At 46.0% G+C, this 18,078-nt stretch overlaps 1 protein-coding gene across 6 annotated transcripts in view; it reads left to right on the top strand.

Annotated features, from left to right (window-relative positions):
• PUF60 (poly(U) binding splicing factor 60) overlaps positions 1-18,078 on the top strand; it is a 69,511-nt gene that overhangs the window by 37,165 nt on the left and 14,268 nt on the right. For 3 of the 6 annotated variants that reach the window (XM_040355084.1, XM_040355083.1, XM_040355080.1), the window contains 2 exons: positions 1,696-1,788; positions 10,321-10,534. In XM_040355084.1, coding sequence (XP_040211018.1) covers positions 1,696-1,788; positions 10,321-10,534 — 307 coding nt within the window. Of the gene's footprint in view, positions 1-1,695; positions 1,879-10,320; positions 10,535-18,078 lie in introns of all 6 variants that reach the window. The other 3 variants (XM_040355082.1, XM_040355081.1, XM_040355079.1) reach the window with 1 other exon arrangement.

Raw genomic sequence — 18,078 nt, 5'->3', positions numbered from 1 at the left:
ACGACTAAACAGATTTCTGAAAAATCATTCCAGACCAGCGAGCTTGTTCTATAAATCAGTGGTTCTCAACCTCCGTCCTCAAGAACTCCCAACAGGCCATGTTTTTAGGATTTCTCTTAGATAAAATAACTGCCCAAAATACCAAGCCATTGACTCTGATTTAAAGGGGTTGTAAAGGTAAAAGTTTTTTCACCTTTATGCATTAAGGTGAAAAAACTTCTGACAATACCGGCCTCCCCAGCCTTACCCCTCGAAAGTCCCACGCCGTGAACGCGCTGGCATCTTGGCCGGCTTCCCGGCTCATTCATTGGTCAATTGAAGCAGAGCAGCCATTGGCTCGCGCTGCTGTCAATCGCAACCAATAACGCGGTGGGCTGGGGGCCGAGTGATACAGTCGGCTATGGCCATCGGCTGTATCATGGGAGCGCGCCCGCTAGGACTCCACACCATGCGAGCTCGCTCGCATGAATGTGTGGAGTTCTTGCAGGGAGGACCAGAGACAGCTGCCGAGGGACCCCAGAAGACGTGGATCGGGGCCACGGGGCAAAACGAGCTGCACAGTGGGGGTAACATGTTAGTTATTTAAAAAAAATAAACATTTTCCTTTTAAAGCACCTGCGCAAGATAAAGGAAAACATGGCCTGTTTGGGGGTACTTAGGAGGTTCACCCAAAAAAAATATTTTTAACATTACATTCAGCCGAGTTGTCCTAATGACAATCGGCTGTTTTTTTTTTTTTTTTTTTTTTATCCCCGTACATACCGTATTTTTACCGCCGCTTCCGGGTATGTCTTCTGCGGGACTGGGCGTTCCCAATTCATTGACAGGCTTCCGACCGTCGCATACTGCGCGTCACGAGTTGCCGAATGAAGCCGAACGTCGGTGCGCAGGCGCCGTATAGAGCCGACTCGCAGTCCGGCTTCTTTCGGCAACTCGTGAAGCGCTGTATGCGACGGTCGGAAGCCTGTCAATCAATTAGGAATGCCCAGTCCCGCAGAAGACCTACCCGGAAGCGGCGGTGAAAATACGGTATGTACGGGGATAAAATGAAGAAAAACAGCCGATTGTCATTTTGACAACTCGGCTGAATGTAATGTTAAAAAATTTTTTTTTAGGGTGAACCTCCGCTTTAAGGACTGAGGTTGAGAACCAATGCTGTAAAGAACCTAATGTTTGCTTTTAAGCACCTACTTTATAGCTGAGCGTCGGGTATGGATTATTGGTCTGCTGTGGAAGCAGAGAATTATTGTAATTGTCGCCGGTACTACAGGGATCGCCGCTATCTTCTGCTTGGCACAGGTGCCCATTCACAAGAACACCTTGCATCTTTCCCAAGGAATGCAAAGCGTTCTCTGATTGAATGAGGTAGAGATTGTGACTTCAACACCCTTCTTCACCACCTTTTCCAATCACAGAACATGTTGGATTTATTGCGAAAAATGCAAGGTGCTCTGTGAAGGGTGCATGCCAGGGGCGACCACTTTAGTAATGGCAACTGCTACAGCAATTCTCCATTTCCTGGGGTGATCCCTCAGATATGGCTTATCCATGCTTATAGCTTTAGCCATTAGTAAAAGCTGCATTGATTTTTGTTTTTTTTTTCTTTATTAATAGTGATCCTTGAGTGTGGAAATATTGGATCCTGGCAATCTGTGGTCAAATTACTGACTGTCCTTTTTTTATTTTTCCCCGCAGGGGTTTGCATTTGTGGAATATGAAGTCCCAGAAGCTGCTCAGCTCGCCCTGGAACAGATGAACTCCGTCATGCTGGGCGGAAGGAATATCAAGGTGAGCGCAAATAAGTGTAAATCTGTACCTGAAGCTTCTCAGCACGCCCCGGAACAGATGAACTCCGTCATGGGTGGAAGGATTATCAAGGTGAGCGCATATATGTGTAAATATTAATAGGGAAGCAGCCAAAAAGCGTTGTTAATCACTTTAAAACCAGGCCTGTTCTTTTGTTTACATGTAAAAAAATATATATATGTTTTTGTTGCTAGAAAATTACCTTGGACCCCCAAACATTATATATTTTAAACAAAGGCCCTAAAGAATAAAATTGTGGGTTTTGCAATTTTTTTTTTTTTTTCAAACTCAAAAAGATATACTTTTTTTTAAAATGTAAAAAAACTTTTTTACACCATGTAAATGGATGCCAAACATCACGCTTTAAAATTGCAGAAGTCCATGTAACGGCAACACTACGTACATTATATTATTATGCATAGGCGACACTTTTTAAAATCCTTTACAGGTTACCACATTATATTTACGCAGGAGGTCTAGTGCTAGAAATTTTGCACTCAAACGAATTTGCAGCGATACCTCACTTGAGCTTAAAAAAAAAAAGGGGGGGGGGAATGATATATATATATATATATATATATATATATATATATATATATATATATATATATATATTTATATATATTTATATATATATATATTTATATTATGTGTGAGATATATATATATATATATATATATATATATATATATATATATATATATATATATATATATATATATATATATATATATATATATACCGTGTTTCCCCGAAAATAAGACCGGGTCTTATATTAATTCTGTCTAAAAAAAAACACACTAGGGCTTATTTTCAGGGGATGTCTTATTTATTTATGGTATGTACAAAAAAGTTTCTCCCCCTGTCTGCTCTGGAGTCAGCATTGTGAAATTCTGTTATCCCAAAAATAATTCTTTGTTTAGACCTTATAAAATGATGTAATCCGTTCTGTAAAAAGATAATATCATGTGCAGTGTGTCTCCTTGTGTAAGATTATTGTGGAAAATACCTTATTTACTGTGCCGCTTACCCGCTGGAGCTCAAATACTGCAGAGGGAGGGACCAAAATCCCCAATGACGTCAGCCCCACTCTGAGTACTGCAGTGGGTAGGGGCTTAATAAAGTTTTATTGAAAAAAAAACAGCTGACATCAGCCGAGAAGAGAAGAGCTCTGGCAGGTCACGTGAGCGCCCAGCAGTGCTGTAAATAAGGTATTTTCCACAATAAAGTTGCGAAAGGGAGACACACTGCACATTATATAATCTTTTTACAGAACAGATTACATGTTTTACAAGGACTTTAACTAGGGCTTATTTTTGGGGTAGGGCTTATATTGCAGCCATCCCAGAAACTCACGCTAGGTCTTATTTTCGGGGTAGGGCTTATTTTCGGAGAAACAGGGTATATATGTATATATATATCTCACACACACACATAATATAAATATATATATATATATATAATATAGTGTGTGTATATAATAATTTATTTTTACTGGTTATGTGTTTTTTTTGTTTTTGTTTTTTTTTTTGTAACATCCCTTGTGATGGCAATAAGGCATTAACCACTTCAGCCCCAGAAGAATTGGCTGCCCAATGAACAGGCCACTTTTTGCGATTCGGCCCTGCGTCGCTTTAACTGACAATTGCGCGGTCGTGCAAAGCTGTACCCAAACAAATTGACGTCCTTTTTTTTTTTTTCAACAAATCGCTTTCTTTTGGTGGTATTTGATTATCTCTGCTTTTTTTTTTTTTTTTTCTTCTTCGCTATAAACAAATGGCGACAATTTTGAAAAAAAACACTATTTTGTACTTTTTGCTATAATATCCCCAATAAGTTGGACCGATAATATTCTTCTACATATTTTTGGTAATAAAAATCGTAATAAGCGTATATTGATTGGTTTGCGCAACAGTTAGTGTCTACAAAATAAGGGATAGATTTATAGCTTTTTTTTTTTTATCGGGACTGTGACATTATTGCGGACACTTTTGACACATTTTTGGGACCATTGGCAATTATACAGCGATTAGTGCTAGAAAAATGCACTTTTTACTGTAAAAATGTCACTGGCAGGGAAGGGGTTAATTGTGTTCCCTATTGTGTTTCTAACTGTAGGGGGAGGGGACTGACCTAGCGGAAATGACAGATCGTAGTTCCTAGCCATTAGGAACTCGCTCTGCCTCTCCTCACAGAAGACAACAGGGATGTTTGTGTGTTCACACACCCACGTCCCTGTCCTGCATCTTGTGGCGGTGCTAGCGGCCATCGCGTCCACCGGTCACGATCATTGGCACCCCCAAGATGCAGCGGGCGTGCGCCTGCTATCCAATTTAAAGGGACAAACGTACAGCTAAGACGGTTCGCGGTTAAACATCTATTGGACCCCAGAGCTCTTGTCTGCTCTTAAAAGCATCTGATTAAACCAATATTGGTTTGAATAGATGCTTGTTAGTCACGTATGGTTTGTGCGTAATGTAAACAACCCATACTCGTCACTTCCGGTCTCTTTGGCCGCGTTCACACTGGGGCGCGGGCGGCGTCGATGGTAAAGCGCCGCTATTTTTAGCGACGCTTTAACATCGTTTTTGCGGAGATATTCGCCCGCTCTAGGGGCAGAAAAAGGGTTAAAAGCTGGCGGTTCGGCTGTGTTGCCCATTCATTTCAATGGGCAGGAGCGGTGGAGGAGCAGTGTATACACCGCTCCAGGAGTTTTTTTTTAACGTCCTGCCAGCGCGTCGCCTCAGTGTGAAAACACTCGGGCTTTCACACTGAGACTGCAGTGGAGCAGTTTTTCATTCGCTTTACAGGCCCTATTTATAGCCCAAAAGCTCCTGTGTGAAAGGGGTCTTGGACCATAAAGATAATTGGGGACGTTTCGGTCTCTGATTAGCCAGCGGAAGCACCTACTTTAAAGCGGAGGTTCACCCTCAAAATGAACTTTCCAGCATCCTTAAAGCGTAAGTAAACCAATCAATTTAACAGTTTGAAAAAGAAGTTACATTCCTGGCATGCCAAGTGTGCTAACTGTCAAATTGGTTGTGCTCTCAACCAAACTGTCAAACCATCCAATGGCTGGTGTCATAACTGATCACATGTGCAGCATCATGGCAGTTGAAGATTAAACAGAGGGCAAGACGCGCCTTAGCAGCCGTCAATCAACTCCTCTTCGCTTAGTAATGCCCATTCCCTGCAGGATTCCCCGCTCGGAGCCGGAAAACAAGGGCTCATATAACGATAAGTACAAGTAAAAAAAAAAAAAAACAACATACTGCTGATGTTAGCAGTATGCTACAGCTTATGTCAAAAAGTGGATTTTTGGGTGAACCTCCGCTTTAATCTGGGGCTCCCTAGTTGGAAGAGAAAGTCCAGAGAGGCTGATTAGCTGGTAGGAAAGCTTTTACATTTTCGAACATCGGCAGCTCTAAAAAAAAATAAACGGGATCAAAGTACAGGTTGGCACAGAGCAATTGCAGCTTTAAGGCTTCATTTCCATGGACGTTTTTACAGACACTTTTTTTAGCCTTTTTTACAGCTTAAAAACACCTGTCCATCATCTTTGAGCGTTTTTAACGTCTGGCGTTTTTACAGCTCTAACGCTGGAGCTTCAGAACGCACTGGTCCTGGGTTTTTTTTACAGCTCAAAAAAGTCATGGTGGGCATGAGGCCATAGACTAACATGGAGAGCTGTTTTTAAGCTGCAAAAAATGCTCAGAAAAGTGGCTTTAAAAACGTCCATGGAAATGAAGCCTAAAGGTTGCCTGCTGCACCCACCTGATTTCTCTTCCATTCATTGAAGGACACCTCAGGATCTTTTAATGGTGACTAATGGGTGATTACGCCACCAACAGAAGATCACAGTCTAAAGATGCAGCCGTGTCCTTCGTTGAGCGCAGAGAAAGATTTTACTTTGACAACAAAATCCCATTTTCTCTTTCGTTCATTGAAGGGCACAGCCTGATCTTTACATGGTGACCAAAGATCTCCTACAGGTGGCGTAAAAACCCATTGGTCACAATCTAAACATCCTGTTGTGTCCTTCAATGAACACAGGGAAATGGATTTCATGGCGAGTACACATTCAGAATTTCAGGAAGAAATCTGTAACGTGATTAAAGTTTTACTTTAAAACTGTAAAAGAAAACTTTAACCAACTCCATACCTCTAAGTTTTTATATATGACCTTGTATACCATGATCCTGGCACAATTTGTTTTTAGAGGAGGCGATTCCTGTCAGGTAAAAGTGATCCAAGCAGCTAGGCAACCGCTGGATCAACTTTTACAGGTGGCGGAAGTGTGTTACCGGCTTGTAGAGCGTTTCATCAAACCAATCTTGGTTTGATTAGATGCTTTGGAGGCCAGAAGAGAGATATGGGGTTCAAAAGATGTTCATCCCTTGTTATAGCAATAAAGTCTATACATTTTTTTATTTTTAAATACAGTGTAAAGAAACTTGTACTGTCAGCGGTGAACAGTGCATGGGGAAGTTACAAGTTCCTCTTCTCTCTCTCCCCCCCGCGCGCGGCTTTCAGCTGCTTTAAAATCATTATTGTAAAAAATAATAAAAGAAAAGAAAACACACTGACATGGTCCACCCCCCCCTCCCCCCTCCTTAAAAAAAAAATAAAAAATGCAAGAGAATTTAAAATAATTGTCAAAGATAAAAAAAAAAAAAAAAAACCTATTGACACATGTGCCGCTGTCACATGAGCTTAAAAAAAAAGTATCGGTGAGTACTTGGGGGGGGGGGGGGAAGTATTGGTACTTGTACTCAGTCTTAAAGTGGTATCGGGACAACCATATATATATATATATATATATATTTTTTTTTTTTAAGCACCCCTGTTCTCGCACACAAATGCAAACGCACACATGGGTCCGGCACGCATATGTAAACGGGGATTGCACCACACGTGAGGTATCGCCGCAAACTTAAAGGGGGGCAAAAATTCTAACACCTGACCTCCTGTGTAACCCTAAACTGGTAACCTGTAAATGTTTCTAAAGCATTGCCTATGGAAAAATTTGATATACTGTAGTTCGTTATTATTCCAAGGCCGTGCACGAGAGTGGCATGTTTGGTATCTACTTGCCGTAACATTAAATTTTTTTTATGTATATAATTGTGTTTACTATATTCATTCGCTTTGTGTTTTTTTTTATCTCTGAAAATTTAGTTTTTAATTAACCGCTACATATATCATGTGACATAAAAGAGTAACACCCACTATTTTTATTCTCCAGGGCCTCGGCTTGAAAATATAATGTTTGGGGCTTTGAAGTAATTTTCTAGCAAACGCTGATATATTTTTTTTTTTTTCATGTATGACAGAGATGTCAGAATTGGCCCGGTTTTGGAGTGGGTTAACCCCTTCCAGCCTTTCACTTTAAAGGGGTTGTAAAGGCAGAAGTTTTTTTTATCTTAATGGATTCTATCCATTAAGATAAAAAGCCTTCTGTGTGCGGCAGCTGCCCCAGCCCCCCAAATACTTGAGGCCTCTCTCTATCCAGCCATGTCCACAAGTCCCTCGGCTGTCCAGGACTCTCACTCCTGATTGGCTGAGACACAGCAGCACCAATGGCTCCCGCTGCTGTCAATCAAATTCAGTCAATCAGGAGAGAGAAGGTGTGGACCGAGCCGCAGCTCCGTGTCTGAATGGATACACGGAGCTACAGCTAGACTCTGGTGCCCCCATAGCAAGCTACTTGCTGTGGGGGGCACTCAACAGGAGGGAGGGGCCAGGAGCTCCAGCCAGGGACCCGGGAAGAGGAGGATCCGGGCTGCCCTGGGCAAAACCACTGCACAGAGCAGGTAAGTATAACATGTTTGTTGTTTTAATAAAAGAAATCGAGACTTTACAATCGCTTTAATACACCAGTAGGGTTACATGGGCTTCCTGATTATGTGATTACTGTGATTGGCTTTCACAGTAGTCATATGATGAGGACCCTGTCCTACCAGAAGGGAATATGTACCATATCATCAGCACTTTTTTATATCTGGTTTTAGTGGCTGAAGAATGGACAGAGCTTCTGGCTATAAGGCATTGAATGTTTTCCCAGTCTTGGTCAGTAGTGTTTTTGTCTTGCTTATTTCTACTAGTGATATCCAAAATGTTTGTTCCTCCTCACGCTTTTATAATGGAGCTATAAACTGATGAAAATAACACGAGATGAATGGAGAGATATTATTATTATTTTTTTTTTTTTTACTTGCATGAATCTTTGTTTCTGTTTTTTATATGCAGCGCTTCAAAGAATTGGTTCAGAGGATTGTGAATCCTTGTTTAGACACTTTCATTTATTAGGACCAATCTGAAATGCCTAGTTTTCCAGTGTGCCTCCTGATCCTTTAACCACTTAAAGGGGTTGTAAAGGTACAATTTATTTTCCTAAATAGCTTCCTTTTACCTTAGTGCAGTCCTCCTTCACTTACCTCATCCTTCCATTTTGCTTTTAAATGTCCTTATTTCTTCTGAGAAATCCTCACTTCCTGTTCTTCTGTCTGTAACTCCACACAGTAATGCGAGGCTTTCTCCCTGGTGTGGAGTGTCGTGTTCGCCCCCTCCCTTGGACTATACAGGAGAGTCAGAACGCCCACTAACACACAGCTGCTTTCTCTATCTTGGGGATCCTCAAACTTCGGCCTCCAGCTGTTGTAGAACTACACATCCCATGAGGCATTGTAACACAGACATGACTAGGCATGTTGGGAACTGTAGTTCTTGAACAACTGGAGGGCCGTAGTTTGAAGACCCATGCTCTATCTGCAACGTAGAGGGTGTACTGACACTCCTCACTCTCCTGTAGTCCAAGGGAGGGGGCGAGCACAACACTCCACAACAGGGAGAAAGCCTCACATTACTGTGTGGCGTTACAGACAGAAGAACAGGAAGTGAGGATTTCTCAGAAGAAATAAGGACATTTAAAAGCAAAATGGAAGGATGAGGTAAGTGAATGAGGACTGCACTAAGGTAAAGGAAGCTATTTAGGGGGGGGGGGAATTGTACCTTTACAACCCCTTTTAAGGATTGGGCCTAATTTTTTTTTTTTTGTCACACCGTATTTGCGCAGCGGTGTTGCAGACGACCGGAGCGTGGCGGGAGGGGGGCCTTCCCCTGCCCGAGATTTCAAATAGAAGTGGTCTCCGTGGCAGATTTGCTGCGAGAGAATTTTTTTTTTTTATATATAGAGGACAGTCTGCTGTTTTTAAAAATACAGGGGTTAGGACAGCTAGCTGCTGCCATAACAGTATTTAAAATCAAATTAGCAAAGTATAACGACGGCGGTCCTTTAATAAGGATAAGCTCTAGCGTGTTCGCACACCCCACGTGCAGAACTCGCCAGGAAGTCGGCACTAAGCTAATCACAGACAGGGAGACACTGTCCCGATACGCGGCTGCAGAGATCGGGAAATATCTCGCTGCCTGTGATTAGCGCAGTGCCGACATCCTGGCGGGCTCTGCACGTGGGGTGTGCGAACATGCTGGAGCTTAACCCTTGTCCTTAAGTTGTTAACCCAGCCATTCTCAAGCAGGGTTCCTGTCGGTGGAGGGGTTGGGGTAAGTGTGCACCATCTTTTTTTCCTAGAAATCAGACAGTTGGCTGAGAACGTAAACACCCAGGTCAGCTCTTGAGCCCCGAAAGCCAATACCGAGAGTGGGATCATAGATAAGTAATAGGACTGTAAGGAAAGGGATCTCTAAGGCTACTTTCACACTGGGGTGCGGGCGGCGCTGGCAGTAAAGCGTTGCCATTTTTGGCAGTGTATTACCGATTTTGCGGCGCTATTCGGCCGCTAGCAGGGCGGTTTTAACCCCCGCTAATGCTGAAAAATGGTTAAACGATGCAGCGGCGCTTTACCGGCGGTGCTGCTGCTGCCCATTGATTTCAATGGGCAGGGGCACTTTAGGAGCAGTGTATACAGCGCCTCAAAGTTGCGGCTAGCAAGACTTTTTTGAGCGTCCTGCCAGCGCACAGCTCCAGTGCGAAAACCCTTGGACTTTCACACTGGAGTGAAACGAGAGGACCTTTCAGGGCGCTTCGCAGGCGCTGTTTTTAGCACTATAGCACCTTTAAAAGTGCCTCCGTGTGAAAGTAGTCTTATAGTTCCATGTAATTTATCCCTGGTCTCTGTCTTCTGAAGCATGTCTTCAGTCCCGAAACACACCTGTAGCATATTCCAAATCTCTGACCATCTCTTGTAGTATTTTCTCAGTCTCCTGTAGCGTTGCAAAATATTGTGTGACCCCTTGGTGGATGTCAGTGGCTGTCACATGAGACCACCAGGGGTGTATAGTATAATCTGCTTATCAGAAATCATAGTGTGTGTATAAATAAGCAGGATCCTAGTAAAGTTACAATGACTGACGTACACCCGTGTACTGCACTTTGTGATTGCTAGTGACACCTCGCACACTATTTGCATGCAATTTAGAAGGCAGTCTTCTTTGAAATTAATGCTTTAGCTATGTATTATGCTTGCCATGTTTTACGCGCTCTCTCATCTCAGGTTGGCAGACCAAGCAACATTGGCCAAGCACAGCCCATCATTGACCAATTGGCGGAGGAAGCCCGCTCCTTCAACAGAATCTATGTGGCCTCCGTGCACCAGGATCTCTCAGATGATGATATCAAGAGTGTGTTTGAGGCCTTTGGGAAGATCAAGTCTTGTATGTTGGCACGGGACCCCACAACAGGCAAACACAAAGGTTACGGGTTTATAGGTGAGAATATTGTGCTGCCACGGAAAGGTAGCTCATTTACCACACAGTCGCCTGAATTCCAGGGTCAGGTCACTCTGCCTTCAGTACGTCTTTTGAAAGAATTGCTCCAATCAGAAGTGATTTTTAAATATGGAGTCTGGTGAATCCGGGGTCATGTGCTTGGCGGACGAGCAGTCACAAGGGCCAATACTCCATCGTTTACTGGCTTTGATGACATGTCATGAGGGACAGGAAGGATTGACTCCTCCATTCCTATCCTGCTCAGGGCAAGGTTGACCTCCAAGAATGGGTACCATCATTGAGCCCTATTTTCTTTGATGTGAGGACTATTGCATCTTCTTCCTTGGGTAAAGGCTTTTCTGCAAGGTGTTTTGGGCATTGTTCTGCCTGTCAGGTCCCCGTTGTCACTGTGGGACATTCATTTTGGTAATGTCTGTTTTTCTGTATGCCCCATTTGAACTTCTTCGGGATATTCGTGTTTTCACTTCTTATACGCATAGTTGACTTTTTGTTGGCCATTACTTTGGCTTGTAGGGTCTCTGAGCAGGCTGCAGGAAATGTATTTTTATTTTTTTGGTCCTTTACCGAGATATGTTTATGTTTAAGGCTTCAGTTTTTTTTCTTTTTTTGCCTAAGGTGGTGTCTCCCTTTTACCAGAACTAGGGTATTACCTTATTTATGTTCTAATACTAAACATCCTAAGGAGAAGGTGCTTCACTCCTTGGATGTGGTCAGTGCTCTGTGGGTATTCCAGAACCCTACAGCTTTGTTTCAGGCGTCTGATGTCCTGTTTTTTCATACTGTGTGTCTTTGCAAAGAACCAGTTGCTTCCTGATTTACTATTAAAGGGGTTGTAAAGGTAAAAAAAAATTTCCCCTAAATAGTAGGGTTGTCCCGATACCACTTTTGTAAGACCAAGTACCGATGCTTTTTTCCCCAAAGTACTCGCCGATACCTTTTTAATGTCGTGTGACAGTGACGCACTGATGGCTGGCACTAATGGATGGCACTCACTGATGGGTACTAAAAGGTGGCACTGACTGATAGTTGGGAGTCGGGACTGATGGCTGGCAGTGGCACTGATGGGCACTGATAGGTAGCACGCACTGATGGCTGACAGTGATAGGTGGCACTGATGGATGGCTGGCACATATGGATGGGCACTAACAGATGGCACTGACAGCTAAGCACTGAAAGGTAGCTGGCACTTATGGGCACTGAAATAAATGACATAAGAGTAAAAAGAACTAAATTAGTATTTTGCTATGCTGCCTGCGACTCCCATCTTGGTACACCCTGCACTCGGCCGCATAAAAGCGGCAGTGGGCATCTTGTTGCACCCAGCCCATATAGTTCGGCCTGGGTGTAACAAGATGTCCACTGCTGGCTTAATGTGGCCAAGTGCAGGGTGTACCAAGATGGGCGTCGGGATGTCAAAGCACTGACGGCTCCGGTCACCGATGATGCGGATGCACCCTGCACCTCTGCCAGGCCAGTTTTACCTGCTTGAGGACTTGATCTCCACTCCACCCACTGACTCTGCCCCTACTGAACGCCGCCTCTCCCACCCCAGGTATCGGATTAGGCATCGGTCGCATTTGTGCGATTACAAGTACTCGCACAAATGTTTGGTATTGGTCCCGATTCTGATACTAGTATTGGGACAACCCTACTAAATAGCTTCCTTTTACCTTAGTGCAGTCCTCCTTCACTTACCTCATCCTTCCATTTTGCTTTTAAATGTCCTTATTTCTTCTGAGAAATTCTCACTTCCTGTTCTTCTGTCTGTAACTCAACACCAAAATGCGAGGCTTTCTCCCTGGTGTGGAGTGTCATGCTTGCCCCCTCCCTTGGACTACAGGAGAGTCAGGACACCCATTAACACACAGCTCCTTTATCTGCAACGTAGAGGGCGTCCTGACTCTCCGGTAGTCCAAGGGAGGGGGCGAGCACGACACTCCACACCAGGGAGAAAGCCTTGCATTACTGTGTGGAGTTACAGACCGAAGAACAGGAAGTGAGGATTTCTCAGAAGAAATAAGGACATTTAAAAGCAAAATGGAAGGATGAGGTAAGTGAAGGAGGACTGCACTAAGGTAAAGGAAGATATTTATGAAAAATTGTACTAGTTTCCACTAGTGTGACTTGTCATGCGTCTTAGGAAAGCAGAGTCGCATGACAAGTCATACCCCATGATTTCCAAAGAGTATTGTTCATATCTCAGCGACTTCAATTTGCAGCAAAATCCAAAGTAGTCCCTGCACTACTTTGGTCCCACTTTGATGCGACTTGAGGTTCATAGATCTCAAGAATATACAGGCATTGCTGTTCGTCAGGCTTGTAAGGCTGCTACCTGGTCTTCCGTTTACATGTTTACCAGGTGGGATGTTCATGCCTCTGCAGATGCCAGTTTTGGGCGGAAGGCCTTGCAGACGGCTCTGTGGTGGGGTCTTGCATTGTTTTTAGGCTTGTTGCTATGTTACTCATCCCTCACGTTCAGTGCTTTGGGAAATACGTCATTGTGGATATGATCAAACCACCTGTCGTGTGATATACACTTTTAGTAAATGAGGGTTTTTTGGTTTACCTTTTAAAAGTTTTTCCTTGGCGTGCTTCACAGGACACTGGGATCCCTCCACTCTTTCTATAGTTCCTCATTGCTTGGAACAAAACTGAACTGGAGCAGAACTGGTAGGTTATGCCTCGGGGGGGAGTTGCCTTATTTTGGCCAGTATCCATTTTCCGTATATACTGGAGTATAAGCCGAGTCACCTAATTTTTACCACCAAAAAATTGAAAAACGTATTGACTCGAGTATAAGCCTAGGGTGTCCATCGGCGTGCCTCACCCTTGCCCGTGCCTCACCCTTGCCCGTGCCTCACCCTGCCCGTGCCTCAGGGGGAGTCTATGGATGGGGTGCCCGGCTTTGAAAAATCGGTGCTCCCCGGCTGTAGGTCCCCCAGACAAAAAACTTTGCACACTTGTAGAGGAGAAATGGGGCTACATGTGTGCCAAGTTACGGCCGGCCGGTGCAGGGTCCCCAAAGTTTGGGAGATCAGGCGCGAAAAAGGTGACTAGAGTATAAGCCGAGGGGGCTTTTTCAGCACAAAAAAAGTGCTGAAAAACTCGGCTTATACTCAAGTATATACGGTACTTGAATGTGGTAGCATAACCCAATCATTATGGATACAATAAAACCCTGTGTCCTGTGTCCATGTACTCCAGGAAAAGGATTTTGCAGGCCGACCAAATTTATAATTTTGCAGGGACATCTAAAAATGTTTCCATGGGTTTCTTGAAGACGAAAAGGTTGAAAAAGGCTTTCCTCCTCCCTTTTCTATAATGTCCATGGTAGGTATGCAGATCCAGAATGATAGGAATACATGTTGTCTGGCTCTCTATACTGATCCGTTAGATTTAAAACATTGAGATACTGACCTGCAACAAGTACATATTATAACCTTTCTGGATTTAAATGAGAGCAGTCTTTGAAATATGCACTGTAGTCTGATTGTGTGTACGAGGCTTAAGAGTACAAGTCAGACTTTTTGCAGACAAAGCATAGGACTTTTGTCCGAAGGGCGTTGGCCGTGAACTTGTATTGCATACAAACGGCAAAGAATTGTCTGCCAACAAACACGAAACGATGTGCTTTTTAGGGCCACTCTTTGGGCAACTTCTGCTAATGTTGTGTTATGGTTAGCATTGCTTCTGAGCATGCGTGTTTGTACTTTGTATTTGTGTGCGACGGACTTGTGCACACACGTTCGGATAATCCGACAACACACATTGTTGTCGGGAAACTTTAAAGCATGCTATCCCACATTTTGTTGGTGGAAAACCCGACAACAATTGTCCGATGGAGCGTACAAACGGTCGGATTTCTCTTCCGTTCATGGATGAACACAGCAGCATTGACCTTAGGGTTATATACCTTTCCTTCTCGGAGAGACTAGGCAGAAAAAAATAGCACTTTAAGTGTTAAAAACACTTCTCTCAGTACAGCACCTCCCAGGGGGCGTGTCCCCCGGGTACATCCCACTTTCTGGAAGCATCCAGCCTCAGTTTTAATCTGCCTAGCGTCAGGAGAGGACATGGCCTTTCTGGAGTCCATGCTCTGGAGATTTTTTTGCGATGATTTTTTATTTTTTTTCGCCTTTGTTGTGTTTTGTTCCTGCATTTTTGGATCCTGGAATCTACTATCAACTGCCGACTGAGTGACAGGCTGGATCTTGATCCTTGTAGTCCCCCCATGATCGGCCATCGAGCGTGTGCCGGTCTTTAGCTAGGCCGTCCACGACATGCCTCGTTGCTCCAGGGGTGGCCGGTGAACTACATGTTCCAGGGCACACATATGACCGGTCTCTATGGCTCTGTCACAGTGTGCCGGGCCGACAACTATGCCGTATCTACCTGCGGACATTGGGTCTGTCTGGAATGCTTCCAGCCGGTGGTCGCAGGATGGGTAAGTAGTATCCCCTTGCCGCGGCAGGGTGTTTTCGGTTGGTGCATTCCTGGGGAGATCGACTGAGGGTCCGCCCTGCTTTCCTCTCTCCCTTTCCTCTCCCTCCTTCCCCGTTCTGGGTGGCGGCTGTGAGGTGGGGGGTCCACCTGAGGGGGGGGGGGGGCTCTGCTACTGCCGGGGGGCTGTGCTGCTGTGGGGTACTGTATTTTTTAATGTGCTGGTACTGTACTTTTTTATTGTGGGATGCTGTGAAACTGTATGCTGTTTTTCACTCTGTACGGCCGCCATTTTGCCGGAGCCGCGGTTCTATATGTTGGCGGCCATTTTCCTGTAGCTCGCATGCTGTTTTTCTGCAGGTCGGCGGCCATCTTAGAAAAGTTTTGGCCTCTAGTGTCTAGAATAACGGCGCCAACACCGCAGTTTTTTCTTCCTGAGGGAACGACACAGCACAGACAGCACTCTCAGCTCTGCACAGCGGTACAGCCTGGTTCTGGGTGGTGAGTCCCCGGGGGTCCCCTGCTCTCTGTAACAGCCGGGAGGCCGACCGGTGGGTCCTGTTTTTTTTGTCTGCAGTACTACGGTGGCATATTCAGGTGGGACAGCATGGAGCCTGAACCACAGGGGCCCTCATCCGAGGCTTCTACCCCAACCATGCCAGAGTTAACCCTTAGTGCCCCTGCTCCTGTGGCCTCATTGGATGCTATGATGGCAGTCCTGGAGGCGTTTGTTGCCAGGATTGAAGCGGCAAGTGGCCAGAAGGGGGGTAAAAAGCGCCTTCTCCCTGAGCCTGCTTCTGGGGATGTCTTTGACGCAGAATCAGGTGCTGCTTCTGCATTTGGCCCTGGTTCTGTCATGTCAGATGATGCAGACTTGGCCCACGCGGACAGTGAGGATAACTCTGCTTTAGGGTCAAAGCAGGATAATGAATTTGTTGGAGCTCTGATCACGGCGGTGCGGGATACTCAACAACTTGAGGATTTGGCGGAGGCATCAGACATGCCGGTCCCTTTTGGGTTCCGCAAGCCACCCCGCACCGCGAAAGTGTTTCCTTGTGTTCCGTTTCTGGACGAACTGTTGTACAAGCAATGGGACCGGCCACAGAAGGTTTTTGCTGTACCAAAATACTTTGCGGTCCGTTACCCGTTTGAGGAGGATTTCCCAAAAAAGTGGGTATCTCCTCCGTCAGTGGACCTTCCGGTGTCCAGGCTGAACAAGGCCACCACGTTGCCTGTGGAAGGGGCTCCCGCTTTTAAGGACCCCGCAGATAGGAGAGCTGAGGCTGTGGCCCACTCCTTATTCACAGTGGTGGGGTCGGCGGTGAGACCGGTTGTGGCCGGGGCTCTGGTGTCGCAGACACTTACCGAACAGGCCAAGTCCCTGGTACAGGAGCTGGAGGCACATAATGCTCCTGAGCTCTGTGTGGACCTGGCCGACTAGTTGGTGCAAGGTCTGAAATTTGTCTGTGAGTCGGCCCTGGTTGCGCTCCCCTTGCTCTCCAGGACCTCAGCCTACGCGGTGGTACTACGCCGCCTTGTGTGGCTAAAGTGTTGGTCTGCGGACCAGTCCTCTAAGAAGTCCCTGGTGGACTTACCCTTTAAGGGTGAACGGCTTTTTGGGGCGTCCCTGGATGACATAAAAGATGCCACAGGCGGTAAGAGCACTCTGCGCCCGCAATCTGGGAAGGGTAAGGAGCCTCGCCGTAAGCAAGGGCCCTCATTTACTGCCCCCAAGCGGGTTTTTCGCCCGCCAAGTGCGGCAGGAAAATGTTTCCAGGGTGCTAAGGCGTCCACTGAAGGGCAAAAGCGCCCCTGGTACCGCAAGCCCAACAAGCCTGCGGACAAGCCTGCCTCTGCATGAAGGTCTGCCCCCGCCCACATCTCGGGTGGGGGGCCGGCTTCGCGAATTCGCGGCTCGGAGGTCTCTTCTTTCCGACCGTTGGGTTTGCGAATTAGTTTCCTCGGATTACAAGATAGTTTCTCTCTTGTCCACCAAACAGATTTTTTTCCCTCCGGCTTCCCCTGAATCGCCTGAAGGATCTGTCAGGGGCTGTCCAGGATCTTCTGGTCAGGGGAGTGATTGTGCCGGTTCCCTCAACGGAACGGTTTCAGGGGTTTTGCCCCAATCTGTTTGTAGTCCCCAAGAAGGAAGGGGTCCGTCCAATCCTGGACCTCAAGGCCCTCAATTGCTTTGTCAAAGTGCAAAAATTCAGGATGGATTCGATCAGTGATAGCAGCGCTCCATCAGGGGGATTTCCTAGCATCCCTGGATATCAAAGATGCGTACTTGCATATCCCCATATGCGCAAAACACCAGAGGTTTCTGCGCTTTGTGGTCGGGGAGGATCACTTCCAATTTGTGGCTCTCCCGTTCGACCTGGCTTCGGCACCACAGGTTTTCACCAAGGTGCTCGCTCCGATTCGCTTCGCTTTTGCATGAGAGTGCTGGGTCTGATGGTGGCCTCTTTCGAGTCAGTTTTGTATGCCCAATTCCACACTCGAGTGTTACAGAAAGAGATTCTGTCACGTTGGAACAAGCTTCCTTCGTCTCTGGATTACCAGATTCGGGTGAGTCGACTGACTAAGTCCTCCCTAGTGTGGTGGCTGACATCTCCGGTACTCCGGACTGGGAAATCGTTTCTGCCGTGTCACTGGGCGGTGATCGCGACGGATGCCAGCCTCTCTGGCTGGGGGGGGGGTGTGTCTGGGGTGTCCAGTCAGCCCAGGGGCGCTGGACTCAGGAGGAGTCCCGCCTTCCAATCAATGTACTGGAGCTCCGAGCGATCAAGTTGTGTCTCTCCAAGTGGTCTCTGGGTCTGCAAGGCCGACCGATCAGAATCCAGTCCGACAACGCCACGGCTGTGGCATACGTCAATCATCAGGGGGGCACACGAAGCTCGGCTGCAGCGACGGAGGTTGCGCAAATCCCTCCGGTGGGCCAAAAGCTACGTTCCAGCTCTGTCGGCGGTGTACTTTCCGGGGGTGCTGAATTGGCAAGCCGACTATCTAAGTCGCCAAAGGCTAGACCAAGGAGAATGGTCGCTACACCCGGAGGTGTTTCAGACTCTGTGCCAAAAATGGGG

This window comes from Rana temporaria, chromosome 5, assembly GCF_905171775.1.
Source record: "Rana temporaria chromosome 5, aRanTem1.1, whole genome shotgun sequence".
Taxonomy (NCBI): domain Eukaryota; kingdom Metazoa; phylum Chordata; class Amphibia; order Anura; family Ranidae; genus Rana; species Rana temporaria.
The sequence above is the reverse complement of the archived record's forward strand: the minus strand, read 5'-3'. Positions and strand labels throughout refer to the sequence as shown.